At 40.8% G+C, this 21,121-nt stretch overlaps 3 protein-coding genes, 4 non-coding genes and 1 pseudogene across 42 annotated transcripts in view; 1 reads left to right on the forward strand and 7 right to left on the reverse strand.

Moving 5' to 3' along the window:
- Window positions 1-1,415: 1,415 nt before the first annotated feature.
- On the forward strand, window positions 1,416-7,195 carry LOC103697732 (putative receptor-like serine/threonine-protein kinase At5g57670). 3 transcript variants are annotated; one of them, XM_039127875.3, is made up of 8 exons: window positions 1,416-1,754; window positions 3,921-4,163; window positions 4,265-4,519; window positions 4,612-4,769; window positions 4,862-4,941; window positions 5,110-5,245; window positions 5,357-5,506; window positions 6,757-7,195. In XM_039127875.3, the coding sequence occupies exons 2-8, from the start codon at window positions 3,935-3,937 to the stop codon at window positions 6,913-6,915; spliced, it is 1,167 nt and encodes a 388-aa protein (XP_038983803.1). In that variant the 5' UTR covers window positions 1,416-1,754; window positions 3,921-3,934; the 3' UTR covers window positions 6,916-7,195. The 3 variants fall into 3 exon arrangements, with proteins under 3 accessions (XP_038983803.1, XP_088563852.1, XP_088563851.1); XM_088707726.2 differs by having other exon boundaries at window positions 1,417-1,754; window positions 3,473-4,163; XM_088707725.2 differs by having other exon boundaries at window positions 1,417-4,163.
- Window positions 5,460-17,210, reverse strand: LOC103697733 (replication protein A 32 kDa subunit B-like). Of its 5 annotated transcripts, none has more exons than XM_089926318.1 (8): window positions 16,857-17,210; window positions 16,431-16,747; window positions 16,295-16,336; window positions 16,115-16,186; window positions 13,719-13,812; window positions 13,505-13,597; window positions 13,288-13,370; window positions 5,460-5,588 (listed from the first exon to the last, which is right to left on the reverse strand). In XM_089926318.1, exons 4-8 carry the CDS (start codon window positions 16,177-16,179, stop codon window positions 5,510-5,512), a joined length of 414 nt encoding a protein of 137 aa, XP_089782444.1. In that variant the 5' UTR covers window positions 16,180-16,186; window positions 16,295-16,336; window positions 16,431-16,747; window positions 16,857-17,210; the 3' UTR covers window positions 5,460-5,509. The 5 variants fall into 5 exon arrangements, with proteins under 5 accessions (XP_089782444.1, XP_089782443.1, XP_089782447.1 ...); XM_089926317.1 differs by having other exon boundaries at window positions 13,505-13,603; XM_089926321.1 differs by lacking the exon at window positions 5,460-5,588 and adding an exon at window positions 10,888-10,924 and having other exon boundaries at window positions 13,505-13,603.
- On the reverse strand, window positions 10,747-10,956 carry LOC113461765 (small nucleolar RNA U3). The gene has a single exon (XR_003384043.2). It is a non-coding gene; the product is annotated as a small nucleolar RNA U3 (small nucleolar RNA).
- Window positions 11,129-11,356, reverse strand: LOC148700755 (small nucleolar RNA U3; annotated as a pseudogene).
- LOC113461766 (small nucleolar RNA U3) lies at window positions 11,381-11,590 on the reverse strand. Its single transcript, XR_003384044.3, has one exon. It is a non-coding gene; the product is annotated as a small nucleolar RNA U3 (small nucleolar RNA).
- On the reverse strand, window positions 16,981-17,190 carry LOC113461381 (small nucleolar RNA U3). The gene has a single exon (XR_003383622.2). It is a non-coding gene; the product is annotated as a small nucleolar RNA U3 (small nucleolar RNA).
- Window positions 17,211-18,523: 1,313 nt separating the features above from the next.
- Window positions 18,524-18,728, reverse strand: LOC113461382 (small nucleolar RNA U3). The gene has a single exon (XR_003383623.3). It is a non-coding gene; the product is annotated as a small nucleolar RNA U3 (small nucleolar RNA).
- A 1,046-nt stretch (window positions 18,729-19,774) lies between these two features.
- The window catches only part of LOC103698986 (replication protein A 32 kDa subunit B-like), a 32,969-nt gene continuing 31,622 nt past the window's right edge, over window positions 19,775-21,121 (reverse strand). For 29 of the 30 annotated variants that reach the window (XR_016397867.1, XR_016397869.1, XR_016397868.1 and 26 more), the window contains 2 exons: window positions 20,193-20,262; window positions 19,775-20,107 (listed from right to left, as the gene is read on the reverse strand). The gene's annotated coding sequence lies outside the window, so the exon portion shown is untranslated. Of the gene's footprint in view, window positions 20,128-20,192; window positions 20,263-21,121 lie in introns of all 30 variants that reach the window. The other variant, XM_089926293.1, reaches the window with a different exon arrangement.

Here is a 21,121-nt window from a genome sequence, read left to right on the forward strand (position 1 = left end):
ACCTAGAAATGGGAACTCTTGAGAGATGCGGGGTCTAAAGCGGAGACGTGAATACAACAGTTTTATTTCAGCGTTTTTTTGAGAGAGTAGTCTTGTTTGCTGTTTTAAAACTATTCAATTTCTTGATATTTTATATTATATTGATTGGATAATCCCACATCGGCTATTTTAGAATTGTTAAACTTATATTCAATGTAGGCACTAGGCAGTTGTCGCTTTCAAAGCTAATTTGCAAAAAATTCGCTTGCCAAAAATTTCTGGCGGGAACTCTCTTACACTTAAGTCGGAATAATAGAGCAACAGTGTGAAAAAAAAAAATTTATATAGGATAGAATACTAATTAATAATCTGATTTGGCGCAACATACTTTAATTGTAAGATAATGGTCGGCCGTACATTGAACAAAGTCCACCTATAAAAGAAAATGAAGAGATTTCAGTGGAGTTGAGTATTTTGTGAATGATTTCGTATATTCGAGATCTTCCGAACTATCCCTTTATATAGAGTAATCTATTTTGTTATTTATCTTGGTTGATGTGACGTGTATCAGTTGCCAGGCAATAGTTAGTTGTACATTTACAATATAGGCATCATTTCACGTTTTTGTCGGTATATGTCAATTGGCTCCTCGGTTGGCTAGCTTCTTATCTAGGGCCGAAATCACTCACCTTGATTTATATTCAAGATCAAAAAGATTAGTTCGGTCTAAAGTTGAGATGTTCAATATTTTTTCGATCAATATTTTTGGTGTCAGCTAATTTCTTTGAGAGAGTATAGGGTCACAAGATGCGGTAAAGACTCGGAAACCAATGGACCCCTCTCGTAGAATGGCAAATAACTAGCGGGTATCTCAAACCATTCTTGATAAAGGTATTTTAGTCTTTCGCACAGGTTCATGAACAATGTGGGAGCGTAAATAATGGTTGGATCATATTATGGCAAAAAATTAAGATGGTAGTGTCAATCATATTTTTTTGCAAAATTTTGAAATCTAAATATTTCTCGTAGAAATTTGACGTGTCCAATGTATTTTCTTTCAATTTTTCAAACAAAAAGTGCTTATGTATATATGAATATTGAACAGGATTAACTTCAGGAAAAGAGGCAACAAACACGCACGGATGTTAGGATCAAACTCAAGCCTAATCTAATGCGGCATGCTAATAAAGCAAACAAAATCTGGACCGTTCAAGTCGTGTAGTTATGACCACACTGATGATTATCATCTCCTCCGAATGATCCTAGTTTTAAATTACTTTTTTGCATGCAACCAGCCATGTTCGTATCTCGGACAGCCGACCCGAGCTATTAAAATTCCCGCCTTCCTTTTCCCTCCTTTTACTCTCTCTCTCTCTCTCTCTCTCTCTCCCCGTAATTTACTACTGTTTTTTTTGGTCTTCTCTTTTTGAATTCTAAGGCGACAAAAAGATTGACAGCATCGAACGGCCACAAAAGGCAAATCAAACATTCGTACCGAGGACTTAGCGGTGTCGTGCAACTCTAACAGGAGCCCCCTTCCCCTCAGTAAAAATCCCTTCACTCCAGGCGTGGCGACATCACGAGCTCCATCTCCGTTTCTTAAATTATCTTCATCAAATGTCGCCAACTCTGCCCCCTCCCTCATCTCTTCTTAAATCCCACAACAGGGGAGAAGGACAGCTCAGAGACGGCGTATCGGGAGACGCAGAGATCCGCCAAACGATCGTTCAAGATATCAGAGGTTTCGAGCTAATCTCTCCTCTTCGGTTCCCAAGGTGACCATCCATTTCCTCTTCCTCTTGGTTTAAGGGAATCGCATGCAATCTCAGTTTGTTTCTTGCTATTCGATTAGTAAACAAAAAAATAAAAAAAAACGGATCGGTTGAATTGAATTCCAGATAGATATCTTGCCCCAGACGTAAGAGGTTTTCGATCGGTATCGTCTTCTCTCACTCTCCCCTTCAGAAAGAACGAAGCCATACAAATGCACACACTGGGAATTGGGAATTGGGAATTGGGAATTTGTTGGGACATCTTACTCCCCCCCTGTTTTTCCCGATAATTCACCACCGCCGTCCATCAGGAGGGTCTCACGTATAGATGGTGAGTGATCGAAGCGTGCAGTGGAAACGGCCCCAGCCCAATGTCGAGTCAAAACGGTTGATTTGATTTGTGGGAACCGAACCCGTGAGTGGACAGCGGTGCGTAAACGACAGCGGAGGCGTGCGGATCCGAGACCCGGCCGGCTTCTTGTAAAGGGTATGACAAAATCGTACAGTGACCAAAGTGTGAGAGAGAGAGAGAGAGATGACACACGGCAGCGCAGGCCCGTTGTATGTCCGGAAATCCAAACTAAATCCAATGGTGCGAAATTTATACTAGGCTGGAATTTGGAGCATGCATTCCGTGTTATTCTGGGATGCGTCTAAAGATTGTTTGGATGGTATCGACCGTTAATCAAAACCTATACTCTTGGTGGGTAGTTAACAATTTTTTTTTTTAATGAAGAGGAAGGCAAAGCCATCAGAAGTGGCTAGTTAGCCTCAACTTGCATTATTAGATGGGATACTTCTTTGACCCTAGTGTCATAGAAACATTCTTCAACTAATTTTTTTGCCCTCGTCTAACTATCGCAAATAAAATATGATCGATTTTATAGCTTGATTGTCTTTTTTTTATATATTTTTTTTTAATAGCGAAGCCAACTCTTATGTTTTCCGTTATCTCATGACATTCCTAGTATTACTCCAGCACAACTAATAGATGCATATACCAGTAAATAATACAAATACCTCCTCATTATTGACTATTATTGGAAAGGTGGAATACTTGTGCATCCATCGAATAATTGGCATGACGTGACCCATTTAGACCTCTAATTCGTTGCCTACCCCAAAGACAACCGAGTTATGGCCCCTCCACTAAATATGATACCAGAGGCACCAAACATTTGATCCAAAACCATTCATGGTTACCTCCCATCAGTGCCCCAACATCAACATGAAGCCACCAATCCAAGCACGAGCCGCACCCGAAACGGGCCAAGTCGGGGACATGAGCACCATAGATGAGATAAGGCCTGGTTGGTGCCCCCCCCCTCAGCGCGACGGTCCTACCACTCCCTAATGCTTATTGATGATAGAGAACTGGGTTATGTGAGGATCCGTATGGGTGTGTGTTTAGTTTTATATCGATTATTTGTCAAAAAGATCTTGGGTACTTGTACAGCAGTACAGGAATAAGAAATTCAAATAACACCTTCCGACTAGTTTTTTTGGTAAAATTCTGAGTTGTTATAAATGATATCAAAGTAGACCTGGCTCATAACTTATGTGAACTAGGAGACACTGCAATACGGATCTATTAAGGCTTACCACAGGGCGATCGTGATTCTGAATTGTTACAAATTAGGTTAAATATTCTTTCATCAGACTATTTTTGATGGCCGAGTGCAGCATATCTAATGTATTTTAATATATATGATGAAGGGCAGACATTGCATCAGGCTATCAATTGATTCTGCGACCTAATTTTTGTCCAAATAAACAATTTGTTAGAAAAACAAACTCCACAAGCAATCACATACAAAAAGGCCCAAGAAAAGGCTTGCATCGGTGGCGAAGAAAGGGACTCCCATCCTTGTTTCCACTAATAAAATGTTCGTTCGCCCATGATTAATGCCTCATGGTAATCGCTTACCAAGCATTCTCTCTGATCGGCATCATGCAGCCTTTTACCGACCGTTTCCAGCTTTCAATATATTTAAAACTCCCTTCCACCTGTCCTCCTCCTGTAATTGCCCATTTGCTTCCCCTTGGTTCGGCTTCTCTCCTCCTCCTCCTCCTGTTTTCCTTCCATTCTTCCCCCTTCGGTTTCCGAAGTACGTTTCAAACATAGCATCAGACAACAGATAGTAAGCTCTCTCTCCTTCTCTCTCTTAGCTACCCCTGCTAGAATGCGGCAGCGGCAGCTGTTTCTTAGTAGAAGAAGTTTCAGGCGCCTTCTCTCTGTCTCCATTGGGAGGAGAAGAGGAGTAGGAGGAAGTCCGGAGGTGAGTACCTCCGCTGGTCAAGATGACAGCAAATCCATGGAGCCATGGGCGGACAAGAAGCCGACTCAGAAGCCCAGCTGGAGATGCTTTTCCTATGAAGAAATCCACAAAGCAACAGATGGTTTTCACCAAGGTCTAGCTCTGATTAATTACGGCCCGTCCTGTCCGAATGAGAAGGACACAGCTGCCAACTTTTCTAATCTTCGTGTTCTTTTTGGCATTGGAATCGAGCAGATAATTTGGTCGGCAGAGGAGGGTACGCCGAGGTGTACAGAGGAGTCCTGGAGGATGGGCAGGTGATCGCGGTGAAGAGGCTGACGAGAGCTTCGACCGATGAGCAGAAGGAGAAGGATTTCCTACAGGAGCTTGGAACCATTGGCCATGTCCGACATCCCAACGTCTCCGCTCTCTTGGGTTGCTGCATCGATCGCGATCTTCACCTTATCTTCGACTTCTCTTCGCGCGGTTCTGTCTCCTCCAATCTCCATGGTAACCACTCTAATCCAAAATAATAATAATAAGAAAACAGAGAAGAACCAAGTATAAGGTGGATTCAAGTGTGTTCTATGTTTATGCTGTAGATGAGAGATCGCCGCCGATGGCCTGGAAGCTGAGGTACGGCATTGCAGCCGGCACCGCCCGTGGGCTTCATTACTTGCACAAGGGATGCCGGAGAAGGATTATTCACAGAGATATCAAGGCCTCCAATATACTCCTGACAACAAATTTTGAACCTCAGGTACCGGGCAGGAGGACTTACTTCCCCTGTCAATTGATCGGTTCCTTAAATAACTTCGGTGACATAAAATCGAGTCTCTATTGCCATCTTAGATTTCAGATTTCGGGCTCGCAAAATGGCTTCCTTCGGAGTGGACTCACCGTGCCGTCGCACCGATCGAAGGGACATTCGGGTTGGTGATCTTCGAAAACTCTCCTCTTTGAAAAATAATATGTTTTCGGCATGAATTCAGAATTCGATTTCGATGAATGTTTACGCACATTATAGAAATTGTCTGGACATGAACATTCGCATGGAATGCTATAGAAGCAATGTCTTATGGAGCTTATGACATTTCCAGGTGTCTGGCACCGGAGTATTTCATGCATGGGATCGTTGATGAGAAAACTGATGTCTTTGCTTTTGGTGTCTTCCTCTTGGAGATCATATCAGGGAGGAAACCAGTGGATGGGTCTCACAAGAGCTTGCTTAGCTGGGTAGATGCCATCTAAACTTGGATTAAACTTGTATCCGCATGGATCCTCTCTTTTAAATTACAATACAGTCCTCATTACATTTGTACTGCTAAATTAGAAATTTTATGGCAGGCAAAACCTTATTTAAGCGATGGGGCGATACAGAAACTGGTGGATACACGGCTTGAGCAGGACTACGACATGGGACAGTTGAAGAGGCTTACCTTCATAGCCTCTCTCTGCATCAGGGCAACTGCAGCATGGCGTCCATCCATGACCGAGGTACTAAATTTTGTTTCTAGTACGTTGCCTGATCTTTGTTAACAGCTCGATGCAAATATCTTTTGATATTGATGAAGGTGCACTGCATGGTTAAAGGGGTCTCATAATCTATTAGTATAAACATGTGAAATATTTATAAAAAGGAATATATAGCAAAAGGTAATATGATGCTTAGAAGTTGTGAAAGTTCTCTTGTAATATAAGCATTGACGAAAGAAAAGAAAAGAAAAAAGCTCTCTTGTGATATAAGCATTGACAGGAAACATAAAGGCCTGCGATTTTTGTGTGCGCAACCATCAAAAGGAATTTATAACGTGCTCGTTTTATCATCAAAAGATGTTTGCTTTTAGCTGTTGCAAAGCCTTCATTTGTCCTGAGTGGGTAGCTAATTCCAGACTCTACTCTGAAATTGCATTTTAATAATCATGCCAGCTTGAAAACAGAGGTTGCTTCCAAGACATGAATCATTTTGGTGAAAGTGTTTGGTCACATGCAGCTTTCTCATGCACAATTCTCGATCTTTCTTTTTCCCTTGATTAGCTCCTAAACATCATCTTGATTTCTTCTGCCGAATGTAAAATTACCAGAGTATGACAATTGACAAAAGCGCACCGTGAAAGGGATATGTTTATTTAACCAAAAAGAGTTTTGGTAATTATAAACCATGTTCCAAGGTAACTTGCAATATCTGAGTAATATGTTCTTCCAAATATCAAATATATAGCAGTCACAAGCGTCAGTCAGCATCCATAATTCCATATGCCATATATTAGTTTACCTAGATTGATTCCATGTAACCACAAAAAGAAAAGGAAGAGTTGCTGTCATCAAACAAGGGTCCTGGTGGCATGCCTTTGCCTTCACCTTTATATGTGTGATGTTTTCATGCAACTTGTGGAGTCCCTGAAAAATCTGTCGTGTGTTGTGCTTATATTCATGAATCTGGTATAGCTTTCTGATTGTTCGAAGTGTAGAGAAAGTGTAGTTTGAAGTGTAGGAAACTTGGATATCATGGACAGTTCTTGCCCTTGTTTTTTTCCCCCATTATTTGTACTCTCGTGACTCACGGGATGCACATGGTTGCAATACCTTTGCTTGACAGTTTGGAAATCATAGTTAAGACAGATTCAGAACATGCCACGCCCCAGTACATGCATCTAAGAGAGAGGTCCTAGTCTACTGATAGTTTAATCATCCCATAGCATTAGAAAACGCAAATATTGCTAATAGAACGAAATGGATGACGACAGGTATTGGAGCTATTGGAGGATGGGGAGGAGATGCTGCAAGATCGATGGAAGATGCCTGAAGAGGAAGAGGAGGAAAACGAGTTCTGGGGCTTCGATGATCTCGACGATGAATGCGATACCCCCTCATCATCTTCATCAACAAGAAGCTCCCAACAGTAATCAATCTTGGGATAATCTATCTTAATATTCCAACTCCTTTTGAGTGGGGAGAGAATGTATATTACTAGTCAGTTCTAGCAAAATGAGACTACACTGCCTATATGTATACCTGATTTAAAGTCAAGGGGCCCTTCTATCTCATAGTACTCTTTCTTTGGGTATGTGGTTGTGGTGGTGGGCTGTTTAACAGGAGGGTACTCTCAAGTACAAGCGTATCACGTGTTAAAATCACCACTTGTTCCAAAAGCTTAAGCTAATAGAATGAGGCAAATTTATTTATTTATATATTTTATATTTTTTTACACTTCTTCTTACATGTAGGTTGGACTTTTCGTTCTCTCTTAAAATCTCTGCTCCGATACTATATTAAAATCACAACTTGTCCCAAGAGTTTAAGCTGTAAGTGGTTTGGGAGAAGTAGACTTGGTCTCTAGCTTTGGGTGAAGCAAGGATACGCTATTGATTTATGTGAGTGATTTATATGAATGACCAAAGGGAGCAGTTGAGACAGCCAGACAGGTCTTAGAAATCGCTGGAGATATGACGGGGGTTGGGAGAAGGTGGTTAGCTTTTAGAGTTATTCCTGCCTGTGTTTCCTCTGAAAGGTTGTTGGTGGTTGTTGAGATTCGAAGGCCTTTGGGTGTGTGGCTGCGAAATCGACCGTGGCAAGGAACATAGGTGCAGAGAGGGCATTTAAAACACTTCTCCCTTAGAAACAACCCTGTGAAATGGCGTTGGCACCGTGTGATTGGCTGTGGAAGAGAAATATCTGACCTTAACTGAAGACAAGCAGATGAGGCATCCGTGAGTTTGGATGGACGCTTGCCCTCGGAATAATTTTACCAACCGCATTTACTTCTTAGGGAATAATTTCATTTGGGTCAATGTGGGTTGGACCTATTTAACCCAGATAATTTTAATTTTGAGAAGATTGAGAAGGAACTCCGAACAAGTTTCTTCCATGACAGTGTTGATGAATTATTCATTTCCCTTTTTCTATTTCACTATTTATTCTGTATTTGATTACCCATTCCAACCAATTACTGTACAGTCAACCAGCATTCAAACTTAACCTAAAGGTAATAGAATTTTAGGGGAAGAAAAATATTCAAAATTAATTGAAAAAGGAAATTCGTGTCATCTAAACATCATTTTTCAGTTTTGATTTAATATTTTCATTTAACAATTTATCAAATTATTTCTTCAGTTTACTAATTTTTAAGATGAAGAGATTAATAAAGTCGACACCTTTCTTTTCCAAAAGCAAGCACTTTCGCGGGGGCGAGCGCGCCAGCCACCAAGAGCCGGGTTGTATCTTTAGCGCGAGTGAAGGATTCCCCTTCTTTCGTGCGAGTGCACTGTTGGATCACCCACTGGAGATTTGAGATCTGTGCGATGGGTGATCCAATGGTGGAGTCGCGCTAAAGATACAACCCTCTCCCATCAGGAGCCGGAGAATTAGTAGATGGCATCAAGTGGACCATCGTCCCAGAGAGAGCTGGAAAGCTCTCTATCAATTATTAATTCCAGGCACGCATTTCTAAGCAAAAGATAACTTACAACGTTATAGAACGTACAGAAGTCCCCACATCAACCAAGGACAATGTAGCTGACCAGCGAATATCTCTCTCTCTCTTTTTTTTTTTTTTTTTTGTTTTACTTACCCAAGTACACCGTCCCTTTCCATTTTACCTCTCCTCGACAGTACGCCGCTGCCATTTAGGAATATGGCGGCGGCGGCGGCGGCGGCGGCGGCGGCTGCTGCTGCTGCTGCTTCTTCTTCTTCTTTTTTTTTTTTTTTTTTTTTTTTTTTTTTTTTTTTGCTAATACGGATGAATCATACCTGTCGGGTACGGATACACCCAATAAAGTCAAAAAATAGGATACCTCGGAGTGCCAAAGGCAACTCCCCATCTCCAGTCCACAAAGTGTCTCCGGAATGGCGAGCTACAAATGCAGCCACCCAATCCGCAGCCCCATTGGCTTCACGGTAGATATGCTTGGCCTGAAAGGCCCATCCATCCCTCGCCATAGTCCATATATCACGAAGCAATGGGTGGTCACTGCCGTCACCCCTAGGACCCTCTCGGATCCAACTGATAACGGTGGCTGAATCACCCTCTAGGGTGATAGACCTAGCCTGTAACACGCACCGGGCATGTCGAAGGCCTGCCCAAGCAGCGCTCAGCTCCGCGCTCGGAACCGAGGTATCAAATAAGTGACTGCCACCAACGGCTACAACCCTAGCGAAAGGGTCCCGAATGACGAAACCCGCACCTCCCCTCGTGCCACCATCCAGGACTGACCCATCAAAGTTGACCTTGAGGAAACTCGGGGGTGGGGGCTCCCAGGTGAAAAACACCGTGTGGGATACTGCCGAAGTAGGGTGGGGGCCCCAGATGTCCCGAGCTGTCAAGGTCCCTCCGGTGGTGGAGGTGTGACACATCTCTGCCGCCTGACTACGGGCACTCTCGACCACAAATCTCGGCGACATACATCGTTCACCGAATATACGAGCGTTCCTGGCCAACCAGATCTGGTAGGCAGTACAGCTCACTCGAGTCACCTCCTGACGAAGCGCCGGGGACTCCGAGCCCTGGCGCATGGCCTGTAAGAACTGGTCCCTACAGATCCATACCGGCTGCGGGACCCCTGCCAGACGCCAAGTGTCCCTCGCCCTTGAGCACCGAAACAAGGCATGGTCGACCGTCTCGGCCACACCGCAAACCCCACACTCCAAGGGGATCCTCAATCCTCGTCCACCAAGTATTTATTAGAGATAATTGTATTTAATCGGGGAGATACTCTCAGGTTAAATATAAATATAAATTGTATTTATTAGAGATAATATTGAATTAATATAAATATTTTTATTACATATTTAATCGGGGTAGGGTCAAGTTAAATGTAGATACTCTCAGGTAAGCTTGTTCTTGGCTTGCAGCATGAAGCAAAATAATATCAAAATTGCAGTCTTGCATAATGGTAAGGGGAATGAAGTGTAACTATGATTTGATTTGTTTTCCAAACAAGAAGTTTAGGCTCTGTTTCGCATTACTCCCGGTTATAAATTTTAAATATTTTTGAAAACAAAAAAGTAGATGTGTTTCGTAAGTTTTTGTTTTTAGGTGAGAGAAAAGGCAGTTATATGATCTCATATTTCCTTCATGAATCATAGTCTTTGATCTAAAAGCATTAGCTTCTAGCTTGGGCACTTGAAGATTTAGCGAGCATCTTTGATTTCTGCGACACCGACCGAGCCGTTAAGTGTTGCCTCTGGCCATGGTCCATCCTTTATTTTCCCTCTAAACTTGATATATGTTTGGGTTTAGAATGGAAGCAATTGCAAGTCACTCATGATTCTTCTTTGAGATTATTAGTCATTTCACCAAAACCCAGTTCATATCGCCTACATAGGTATCTAAAGCATACTGGCTTTTATGTCCTCTTCAATCTACCATTTTGAGTTGCAACCATTGCTGGTCAAAAGAAACGGAGGAAACCACGCCAACTAAACGACTTCAATCCATATTAACAACTATTCATGGAATCCGAGCAAAACAAAGCTCAAATCAAGGGATGGATCTATGAATCAACTGAAATAAAATTTATGTGATATGCTTATGCAACAAAGAAAAGGGTGGACTCTAAGAAGGCAAAGTTAGGTGAATGATTTCTTGATTCACCGTGATAGTTTCAGATCCCCAAGTACGTACCTGGACCATATAATCTTTCATCACATATGCTACTACATAAATAAGAGTTATTGATTGCTACCTGAGAACAAGAATTGATCAAAAATTGTGACGGGCAAAAAGGTAAAAAGAGGGGACTCTGTCAGACAACCTCAAGGCCATCCCAGGCGATCGATATCGCCTGAGAACGATCCTCTAAAGCAAGGACTCCGAAGAATCCTCACTATTAATCACGCTCTAGCCATGAGGTCTGGAGTCATCCACCAGATTGAGTCGCCCATCTCTTTTGCAATCAAGGATACGGTTGTACGAGCCTATAGAACAGATCCTGCTCAAGTAAGGTCGTGGCCGAAGTCCCCGAGCTCTGATAGATTAACTAACAAAATCTTTTTCAGCAGCCGATATGGGACTATAAATCTAGCGCTTCGACCGGGTTTGGGTCGGGCTGCGGCCCTTAAATTGTTTCTAGGACACCAACTTCTACTGGAAACCAAAGAGTAAAAAAAAACATAGAGGGGAGTCTGTCGGACAACCTCAAGGTCATCCCAGGCGATCGAAATCACCCGAGAATGATCCTCAACAGAAAGGACTCCAAAGGATTTTTCGCCGTTAATCATGCTCTAGCCATGAGTTCTAGAGTCATCCACCAAACTGAGTTGCCCGTCTCCTTTGCAATCAAGGATACGGTTGTGCAAGCTTACGATTGTATGAGCCTATAGAATAGATCCTGTTCAAGGCTAGAGCGTAAAAAAAAAAAAAATAGGGAGGGGAGTCCGTCAAACAACCTCAAAGTCATTCCAGGCGATCAAAATCACCCGAGAATGATCCTCAATCGAAGGGACTCCAAAGGATCCTCCCCGTTAATCACACTCTAGCAATGAGTTCTGGAGTCATCCACCAAACTGAGTTGCCCGTCTCTTTTGCAATCAAGGATACGGTTGTGCAAGCCTATACAACAGATCCTGTTCAAGTAAGGTCGGGACCGAAAGCCCTAAGATCTAATAAATTAACTTATAAAATCTTTTCCAACAGTCGATATGGGACTATAAGTATAGCGCTTTGATCGGGTTTGGGTCGAACTGCAGCCCTTAAATTTTTTCTAGGACACAAAATTCTGCTGGGCCAGGCCTGAAAGCCTAGATTTTGCTACCCAAGTTTTGACTCACCGTCAACGATGAGAACCCTGGTCTGAGCCCAGATTGGCTGGACCCTGGAAAGTCCTAGGAGGTGATACTCACTGTGTGAGCACATGAAAACCGGTTAAACGAGGTGGGCCAACGTGTTGACATACGTAATTACCTTCACCCCGAGAGGAAGGTTAGAAAATGGACTAAATATAAATTGTATTTATTATTAGAGATGATATTGAATTAATACACATATTTTTATTACATATTTTTTTTGGCTAGGGTCAAGTTAAATGTAGATACTTTCAAGTAAGTTTGTTCATGGCTTAAAATCGTAGTCTTGCATAATGGCAAGGAGAATGAAGTGTAATTTTGATTTGATTGTTTTCCAAACAAAAAATTTAGGCTCTGTTTCACGTTACTTCTGGTTCTAAATTTTTAATATTTTTGAGAACAAAAAAATCGATGCAATTCGCAATCTTGTTTCTAGTTTTCTGAAATTTTTTTAGTTTCTAAAAATTTGGGAAGCCGAAATATCATGTTTCTAAAGCTTTTTGAAAAACTAAAATCATTTGTAGCCACCACCACCATCTGCCACCAAACAAAACTAAAATTCAACATGACTGCCAAAAGAATACGAGAAGGGCCGGACTTGAAACATTAGCCAATAAGAATAATTTTGCAATGCTGCCGAGGTAAGCACTTGCAAGCGCATTTAAAGAACCAAAACCAGGTGACATCCAGCGGATACTAGAGAGAAACCAATCCCCTCTTGTTTTCAAATTCGTTATGCCACTGCCAAAAAATAATTCAAGCTACAACACTCATAACAACATTTAGGATTTGGACATAATCAGGCACTCATCAAAAGGCTTGCATATAAAAGCATTTATACACTGTCATAAAAAATGAATGGGTTTTGAAATGGCTCTCTGCTGATATACACGCATGATGGCTAGAAAAGTTATAAATAGACGGAAATAACGAAGAGTAAAAAAGAAAAAGATGGAAAGGTGTATTAATTTCCCTCAGATAGGATAACCCCATAAGGCCATAACCTAAGCGGAAGACGAACATTAACGAATTGAACTGAGTTCAAGAAATAGACTTAAATTTTTAAGTGTACAGACCAGATACAAGCATATGGATAAATGCATCTGCTTCTTGTTAATAAAGTATACTTTCATATCTCGGATGAGACGGTTCACTAACAAACAAAAACTTGATGACTGCACTGACCATATAAACAAAAAAAAAAAAAAATTCAAGTCTCTAGAAATGCTAAAATTTTATAGATAAAAAGGACAGCAGGTCAACCAAGAGCTCAAAAAACATAAATAACGAGCCTTGTCTCATCTGAGGGTTGGCAACCACAAACGGAGGTTCACCGTGAGGAAGAAAGATAAAATTAAAAAAAACAAACACATCCATGTAGCAAGTAACGTCCTTCAACTAACACATGCATGAACCGACGCATGCTTCCTTATATAATTGTATGTATCTGCGAATATGTGTATGTATTTATATATTAGACGATCTAAATAACTTACAGGATTGCTGGTTCCTGGAAAACTCCCAAAACCAAGTTGTACGCATCATTTCCAGATCTGTCCGTGCTTGAAAAAGCTGAAGACTAGTGAGAAAGACCGAAATTGCAGATTATCAGCCAACTGTCCAGATTCATAGCTCTTTCTTTTACTTTGATTAGATAATGTAGCTCAAACAGTCATTATGAAGAAGGGGAAAATCAAATCACAGTGGCTTTACTTGATTCGTAAGAGGAGCATGATATCCTTTCACTCTATTAGAAAAAGGGGTACTAGTGATTGGATTTGTCTGCATCCAAGCTGGAACACCTTTCTGTACCTTAATTTAAAAGAAACAAAAAACAAAAGAAAACCAAACTTGTTAGTATTTTATCCTTTTTTCAGATATAAATATGCAGGGACAATTTCTCTCTTATGTACAGGGCAATAAGCACCTCTCTACATGCAAGGGCCTTCAGTTCGGTCTCAAAATGTACATATATGCACTCAATGAAGTGGAGCACAATATCATTGAAGTCAGTCACAGGCCTGAAAAAACAGATGTGATGTATTTTTGAGAAAGAAATTGAGTCAAATAGATGTGATATATTTAATATTTTTTAGAAAGAAATTGGGCCAAAAAATAGAAGATGTGATATTGAGATCCTTAAAGATCACAATAACCAATTGGTTTACATCATACAAAACACCATGTCTGAATTGACTGGCTGTTCCAACCTATGTGAATGTTCAGTCACTGATGTGTCCTAGGCATGAAAGGAAAATTTTCTGGAAATATTAACCTCTAAGACAATGTGTATGTGACATAACAGCATCTGAGTTCTCCTTCATTTTTCTTTAACCAGATTAAACACGTGCTATGATGTCACAGTGTGCTATGATGTCACAGTGAACAATGACGAAATAACAGATCACAAGACCATTCGAACTAGTCAGATTAATGGGATATTAAAAAAATTGTGGGACCTAGAGCAGGGTAGAATTCTACCAAGTTCAGATAAATAACATTCATTTAGAACTTACAAGATTCAAAATTTCTCATTTCGGGATGTTTACATAGACAATTCCGAAGAAGAGCCAGGCAAAGTCAAAATAAATAAAAGAAAAAAAGAAGGTTTAATTCCAGTAAAATAGTTGCATCTTCATATGCTCAGCTAAGAACACTATAATTCTGAAAACTTCTGCAAATAATTCTTGCAAACAGCTAGACACAACCTTCCTCAGGCTGCATAAAAGCAACCAACATCTCCTGAAATTTCAAACAGGTATTCAAACTTTTAAGGGCACATTCTTCCTACTTAACCATTTTTTTTTCCTTTTGCTGGGGCAGCATAATATGTTTGATAGGAATCCATGCTTTTCTAAGTGATATTTAGTCCCCATAGATAGTTCAATACACATTTGAAGCCAAAGAAATTTTCTTCGAGGAAAACCAAAACATTGACCTGGCTCTGAAAAGAGGCTTTCACATTTTGTCACATCGCATGTATTTTGCAAGAATGTAATTTTTATCAGATGTGCACAAAAAAGTATTTTTTGTCATTCCATATACAATCATCAACCAATGTCACTTTTTCATGGCAGTGTAAAAGCATAACTTCAAGACATACAAAAGAATGGAGCATAGCGGCACTCCTCATTCATGGGAATTACTCCTTTGAATAGTTCTTTGGATATCCCTAGTCTCATCAATTAATCAACATAAATCACTCAGATATATCACAGTAAACAAATAGCTGGTTGATCTTAAAATTTTCTAAGATACAGACTAGAACATTATGAGCTGAATCTATGACTGCATTGCATAGTTTGTTTTATTCAAAATTTTAGCATAGGATGGGAATAAGACATTTTATCTTCAGGTTTGAAGAAATAATTTTCCAAGGAACACTAATAGGGAACGAGCAATGGAATATAAGAAATAAACGAAGTCTCGAAATAATAAAATATTGAATAATTGTTAGATGATGTTATCCGCACAACTTATTACACAAGGTTTGACATAACATGAGCAAATGAACAAAAGGCATTTTCTCCAATTTCATTCCGTTGTTGTTCTTGTTGCTGCTGCCGTATCATCATCAATAGTCATCTAGGTCTAAAGCTGGACACATAAGATCAGTCAAAAGCCCACTAACAATACGTTCCTGACATGGCCATTATGAGTTCTTCAGGCTTCCTCAACATTGTCGGTTGCACAATTTACATTCCCAAATTTCTTCCATAAAACTGATAAGTTCTGAAAGTTATTTCAGTCAGCTAACAACTTCATAATTTCCTGTTCGAGCTTATTTCTTAAGAAGCAAGATCCTCGCACTTTCCCGCACTTGTACCTATAAACAATGTAATGGAAGAACAGACACTAACGGCATCAAGTTGGGAACAGACACATAAGATCTGAAGTCATCACCAAATTGCAAGGCATTCAGCCAATGCCCTACTCACATCAAACAGGCTCCTGAGAAAAAAAAGGTTTGCCGCACCTGTCATGACTCAAGAAGAGGCAATCATGGCACATTAAATTGCTGATGCTAGATACATATCTAGTGCCTAATCCATGCGTCTATTAGAGACGCATAAATTTTACATTAGTCCTCATCATAAATTTTCACAACAAATTAACAAATTAAAAGCTATTTGATGAAACTGATATGGAACAAGACCTTTAAACAACACTAAGAGCACATTTTCCAAGTGAAGTGAAGGAAAAAGGTGCAACTGGAACATCATACTGGAAAAAAAAAAAGCAATTAATTTAGAGCGAATAAACATCAACTGTAAGGTAACGTTTTGAAACCAACCTAAAGGCGGGGGAATCGAAATTTTTTACCCCACAGAGAAGGCATGTCTTTTGCCCTGAAACCCCTTCATATGAGCATCAACTCTAACATACATCCCATTTCTTTATCATCACCCAACGAAAACCCCAACAGAGCAAATCCGTCACAACACGATCAAGAAGTAGATATCGGGAACCCATCAATTAGAAAAAGCAATCAATAGCGCTTACTGGATTGCAGCCACTTCATTTGCATCCGAGAACTCATTGACCCTGTGCATTTGGACAGTGAGATGTACAAAGCAGTGAAGATTCCATGAATAGCAGATCAAACAATGGAAATTATTAGAAAAAAATATTTCCTCACCATCTATTGATGTCGATCCGGCCCGTGCCGTCATCAAGGGTGAAGGAGATGTCCGCGACACTCTCCGCCTTATTCAAGATCAGACCCAATAGCCTGACCTGTAGTAGTCGCCCAACCAAAACCAAGAGCAAGAAAAGAAATTAGGATTGGGATCAGGGATTTCCAAGAAGAAGGGAGGGGAGGGTGGAGGAGGAGGGACTGTTAACGCTGGTGACTTCAGAGCCATTGACGGTAAGGATGGACTTGTCATCGCCGGCGTAGTAGGCTCCGGCGATCTGCTTCACGGTCAGCGGCACGGCGCCCTGAGCCCCGCGAATCTGAGATTGAGAGCTCGATCGAGAACAGGGATTCAGAGGTCGAGACATCGAGATCGCGATCTCTACAGAGAGAAAGAGAGAGAGAGAGAGAGAGAGAGGTGATGGGTACCTTGGCGGGGGAGAAGGAGGAGGGATCGGGGGCCTGGGTGGCCTGAGAAGGCATGAAGCCGACGCCGGAGAAGGCATGAAGAAGAATTGATCAAAAATTACGAGAAAAAAAAAAAAAGAGGGGGAGTCTGTCAGACAACCTCAGGGCCATCCCAGACGATCGAAATCATCCGAGAACGATCCTCTGCAGCAAGAACTCCGAAGAATTCCTACCATTAATCACGCTCCAGCCTTGAGGTCAAGAGTCATCCACCAGACTGAGTTGCCCGTCTCCTTTGCAATCAAGGATACGGTTGTACGAGCCTATAGAACAGATCCTGTTCAAGTAAGGTCGTGACCGCAGACCCTGAGCTCTATTACATTAGCTAACAAAATTCTTTTCTGTACCCGATATGGGACTATAAATTTAGCGCTTCGACTGAAATTGGGCCAGGCTGCAGCCCTAAAATTAGGCACCAACTTCTAATGGGCCAAGCCTGAAAGCCTAGATTTTGCACCCCAAGCTTCACTCATCATCGACTATAAGAACCTTGGTCTGAGCCCAAATCAGCTACACACAGGAAAGTCCCAACTGGTGATCTCTCTCTCCCTCCCTCTCTCTGTCTCTGTGAGCACATGGAAGATTTTTGAATAGCCCAAACTTGATAAACCGGCTAAACGAGGTGGGCCAACGTGTTGACATACGTAATTACCTTCACCCCGAGAGAAAGGTTGGAAAATGGACTAAATATAAATTGTATTTATTAGAGATAATATTGAATTAATATAAATATTTTTATTACATATTTAATCGGGGTAGGGTCAAGTTAAATGTAGATACTCTCAGGTAAGCTTGTTCTTGGCTTGCAGCATGAAGCAAAATAATATCAAAATCGCAGTCTTGCATAATGGTAAGGGGAATGAAGTGTAACTATGATTTGATTTGTTTTCCAAACAAGAAGTTTAGGCTATGTTTCGCATTACTTCTGGTTCTAAATTTTAAATATTTTTGAAAACAAAAAAAGTTGATGCGTTTCGCAATCTTGTTTTTAGGTGAGAGAAAAGGCAGTTATATTATCTCATATTTCCTTCGTGAGTCATAGTCTTTGATCTAAAAGCATTAGCTTCTAGCTTGGGCACTTGAAGATTTAGCGAGTATCTTTGATTTCTGCGACACCGATCGAGCCGTTAAGTGTTGCCTCTGGCCATGGTCCATCCTTTCTTTTCCCTCTAAACTTGATATATGTTTGGGTTTAGAATGGAAGCAATTGCAAGTCACTCATGATTCTTCTTTGAGATTATTAGTCATTTCACCAAAACCCAGTTCATATCGCCTACATATCGCCTACATAGGTATCTAAAGCATACTGGCTTTTATGTCCTCTTCAATCTACCATTTTGAGTTGCAACCGTTTCTGGTCAAAAGAAACGGAGGAAACATCGCCAACTAAACGGCTTCAATGCATATTAAAAACTATTCATGGAATCAAGGGACGGATCTATGAATCAACTGAAATAAAATTTATGCGATATGCTTATGCAACAAAGAAAAGGGTGGACTCTAAGAAGGCAAAGTTAGGTGAATGATTTCTTGATTCACCGTGATAGTTTCAGATCCCCAAGTACGTACCTGGACCATAAAATCTTTCATCACATATGCTACCGCATAAATAAGAGTTATAGATTGCTTACCTGGGAACAAGAATTGATCCCAGGCGTTCGAAATCGTGTGAGAATGATCCTCTACAGCAAGAACTCCCAAGGATTCTTACCATTAATCACGATCTAGCCTTGAGGTCAAGAATCATCCGCCAGACTGAGTTGCATGTCTCCTTTGCAGTCAAGGATACGGTTGTACGAGCCTATAGAACAGATCCTGTTCAAGAAAGGTCGTGGCCGAGGACCACGAGCTCTGATGGACTAACTAATAAAATCCTTTGTGGCAGTCGATGTGGGACTATAAATCTAGCGCTTCGACCGGATTTGGGTCAGGCTGTAGGCCTTACATTGTCTCTTGGACACCAACTTCTGCTGGGCCAGTCCTGAAAGCCTAGATTTTGCAGCCCAAGCTTGACTCACCGTCAACTATGGGAACCCTGGTCTGAGTCGAAATCGGCTGGACCCAGAAAAGTCCCGAGAGGTGACAGGTCACTGTGTGAGCACATGAAATTTATAAACTGGCTAAACGAGGTGGGCCAACATGTTGACATACGTAATTACCTTCACCTCGAGGGAAAGGTTAGAAAATAGACTAAATATAAATTGTATTTATTCTTAGAGATAATATTGAATTAATAAAAATATTTTTATTATATATTTATTCTGGGTAGGGCCAAGTTAAATGTAGATAATATCAAGTAAGCTTGTTCAGGGCTTAAAATCGTAGCCTTGCATAATGGCAAGGGAAATGAAGGGTAACTTTGATTTGATTTATTTTCCCAACAAAAAATTTAGGCTCTGTTTCACATTGCTTCCGGTTCTAAATTTTTAATATTTTTGAGAACAAAAAAAATCAATGCAATTCGCAATCTTGTTTCTAGTTTTCTGAAATTTTTTTAGTTTCTAAAAATTTGGAAAGCCGAAATATCATGTTTCTAAAGCTTTTTGAAAAACTAAAATCATTTGTAGCCACCACCACCACCATCTGCCACCAAAGAAAACTAAAATTTAACATAACCTTGCTGCCAAAAGAATACGTAAGCACTTGCAAGCGCATGTAAAGAACCAAAAGCAGGTGACATCCAGCGGATACTAAACAGAAACCAATCCCCTCATGTTTTCAAATTCGTTATGACTTCTGATTCTTAACAGAAGGATGGATCGGCTGACAAGAAATGACGGTCATAAAGGTGAAGGGACGTTTAAACAGAGAGGCTCGCATAAGAGCTGGGGGCTTCTCACCAAACAACCGAAATGGCTGATCTAGCGTCCACATAAAAATTTCCATCGAATAGCCTCGTTGACAGGTGATTAATGATGTCTTAACAGTTCAAAACAAAACTCAGAACAAAGATACACCAGCTCTCATGGAGCATAAGAAAAAAAAAACGCTTGACAGGTGACCACAAATGAGACGATAGCAGTCCTGTTTGTCAAACATTTACACCTCAATTGAACTGCTGCAATATAATTGGCACTGCTGGATGATGTGTTAAAACTAGGTGGTGGTCATGAATGGAGACCCCTTCGATGCCTCGGCATACTCATACAAATGGCGCCAATGATATAAATATTCTCTTGTTACAATCACACATCAGTAAGCCGCGCAACATGCTGCACAATAATAAGAGATACTGGATTCAGAAATAAGAAGGAAAATGGAAGAAATAATGAAAGAGAGATGGAGGATTTATCTTACTATTAACATATTAGACGGCCTGCCCTTTGCTGGTGAGTTCTTTTGGTTTACCACCTTTGCCACCTTCCATCTGCAACAAAATGAATTTTGTTAATTCTCAGCCATCTAGGCTGCAGTGCATAATACCGAATGCCGAACCCACTTAGTTTGGGATCAAGCTTAGCTGAGTCCATAACACCAAACCTCCAATCAACTACAGGAGATGTACAATCCTAAGTAATACACGAATGAAAAGCCATGCAACTAATGTTCAATCATAACAGAAGTGCAACTATGCAATACAAACCTGGGCAAATCTAGGATGGTCAGACACAGCTGGGAGATGGGTTCTCACCATTTAAAAGTAGCTGAAGGTCAGATGCTATTACGCAGTGTGGTCTGCGTAGTAAAAGTTGTACGATTGCAGACACAAACCAGCAGTTAAGTTTCGCCATCATAAAATAGCTGAAGAATTCAGGGCACATTGCAGCATGGACATCCTAGCAAACAACTATACCTACCTAGGAATTTCACGCAGGAAAGCTAGGGCAGAAGATCGGACACCTATGCAAGACAGACACCTTGCTTTTCAAGCCAGAAGATCAGACACCTAGGCATATACGGACAAGCAACCAAGAATGTTCATGCAGGAACCTTAATAATCCCCTTGGATAGGATAGGAATTTCATTACTAGAGTCCCCCAAATTGGTTGAATTTCAAATGAATGCCTATCCAAGATAAGAATGAAAACTTCATGGTAGGAAGTACTATGAGGATAAAGAACAGCAGAAAGAGGTTTCGAAACCAAGGTCGAAGCCAAAAAAGCAAACACCAAACAGGAAAAACGCTAGTCAAGCAAGCTGAGGCTAATGTCTTGTTACAGCATATGTATCAAAAGATAACAATCTAGAAGATTACATAAGATCCATAAAATCTGATAACCAAATGC

Source organism: Phoenix dactylifera, chromosome 11 (genome assembly GCF_051530095.1).
Source record: "Phoenix dactylifera cultivar Ajwa chromosome 11, Ajwa_hap1_PhDact_Kaust_v1.1, whole genome shotgun sequence".
Classification (NCBI taxonomy): Eukaryota; Viridiplantae; Streptophyta; class Magnoliopsida; order Arecales; family Arecaceae; genus Phoenix; species Phoenix dactylifera.